At 41.2% G+C, this 1,913-nt stretch overlaps 1 protein-coding gene across 1 annotated transcript; it reads left to right on the top strand.

Annotated features, from left to right (window-relative positions):
• Window positions 1-368: 368 nt before the first annotated feature.
• Window positions 369-1,238, top strand: LOC138871981 (uncharacterized). Its single transcript, XM_070149910.1, has 2 exons — window positions 369-760; window positions 845-1,238. Exons 1-2 carry the CDS (start codon window positions 369-371, stop codon window positions 1,236-1,238), a joined length of 786 nt encoding a protein of 261 aa, XP_070006011.1.
• The last annotated feature ends 675 nt before the right edge of the window (window positions 1,239-1,913 follow it).

Here is a 1,913-nt window from a genome sequence, read left to right as displayed (position 1 = left end):
TGAAGAAAGATGCGACAACTAGATGGAAGAATGAGTGTCAATAAGCTTTCGACAAAATCAAAGAATATTTATCAAATCCGCCGGTGTTGGTCCCACCCGAGCCTGGAAAGCCTTTGTTCTTATACTTAACAGTGTTGGAGAATTCTTTTGGATGTGTTCTCGGGCAATATAATGCGACCGGTAAGAAAGAACAAGCTATATACTATTTGAGCAAGAAGTTCACTAGTTATGAAGCCAAGTACACTTTGTTGAAAATAACTGGTTATGCCCTAACTTGAGTCGCTCAAAAGCTTAGGCATTACTTGTTGGCTTATAACACCTATCTCATAACCAGACTGGACCCTTTGAAGTACATATTCCAAAAATCGATGCCCACAGGAAGGCAAGCAAAATGGCAAATCCTGCTCACTGAGTTTGACATTGTCTACGTCACCCGCACGACAATAAAAGCTCAAGCTTTGGTGAATCACCTAGTTGAGAATCCTGTCGATGATGAATATCAGCCCTTGAGTACTTACTTTTCGGACGAGGAAGTAAATTCGGTTGAGTTAATTCCAGAAGACACCAATGCTTGGAAAATGTTCTTTGATAGAGCTGTAAATGCAAAGGGTGTCGGGATTTGGGCAATTTTGATTTCGCCCACTGGTCAGTACTATCCAGCCACAACCCGACTTTGTTTCTTCTGTACGAACAACACTGCCGAGTATGAAGCTTGCATTATGGGCATGAACGTGGCGGTTGATCTGGATGTGGAAGAATTGTTAATCATGGGAGATACGGACTTGATTATTTGAAAAGCTCAAGGTGAATGAGAAACCCAAGATATCAAGCTTATCCCGTACAGGAAATATGTAGAAGATCTTAGCAAACGGTTCAAGTCCATGGAGTTCAAGTATATTCCTCGGTTCCATAATGAAATAGCTGATGCATTAGCTACTTTGGCCTCAATGCTACCGTATCCGGGCAATGTCCACATTGATCCACTGGAAATCCAAATTCGAGAAAGACATGGTTATTGCAATACAGTTGAAATAGAACCAGATAGTCAACCATGGTATCATGATATCAAAATGTTCTTGAAAACAAAGGAATATCCCAAGCAAGCCAGTGGAGACCAAAAGAGAACCATTAGAAGGCTCGCTAGTAGTTTCTTCTTGAGCAGAGAGGTCTTGTACAAAAGAACTCCAGACCTGAACCTTTTAAGATGCGTAGATGCCCAAGAGGCTGGAAAATCATGAATGAATGCATGCGGGAGTATGTGGACCCCATATGAACGGATAAGTCCTTGCAAAGAAAATTCTTTGGGCAGGTTATTATTGGATGACCATGGAAATGGACTATTTTAGTTTTGTTCGCAAGTGCCATCAGTGTTAGGTACACGGTGACCTGATTCATGCACCACCTTCAAAATTGCATCCTATGTTAGCACCGTGGCCATTCGTTGCTTGGGGTATGGATGTCATTGGGCCAATCGAGCCAAAAGATTCAAATGGGCACAGATTCATCTTAGTGTCCATTGACTATCTCACAAAGTGTGTTGAAGTAGTCACTTTCAAAGACGTCACCAAGAAAGCAGTGGTGGACTTCGTGCATTTCAACATTATTTGTCGTTTTGGTATTCCTAAGACTAGTTTACTGACAATGCTGCAAACCTGAACAACCATTTGATGAGGAAGGTATGCGAACAATTTAAGATTAAACATCGGAATTCTACCCCTTACAGGCCCAAAGCTAATGGTGATGTTGAAATGGAAAACAAGAATATCAAGAAGATCCTTAGGAAAATGATTCTAAGTTCTAGACAATGGCATGAAAAACTGCCTTTTGCATTATTGGGATACCGCACAACCGTGTGCACATCAGTTGGCGCAATACCCTATCTATTGGTTTATGAAACTAAAGCCGTAATACCT

This window comes from Nicotiana sylvestris, chromosome 6 (assembly GCF_000393655.2).
Source record: "Nicotiana sylvestris chromosome 6, ASM39365v2, whole genome shotgun sequence".
NCBI lineage: Eukaryota > Viridiplantae > Streptophyta > Magnoliopsida > Solanales > Solanaceae > Nicotiana > Nicotiana sylvestris.
This window is presented reverse-complemented; position numbering and strand designations above follow the sequence as displayed.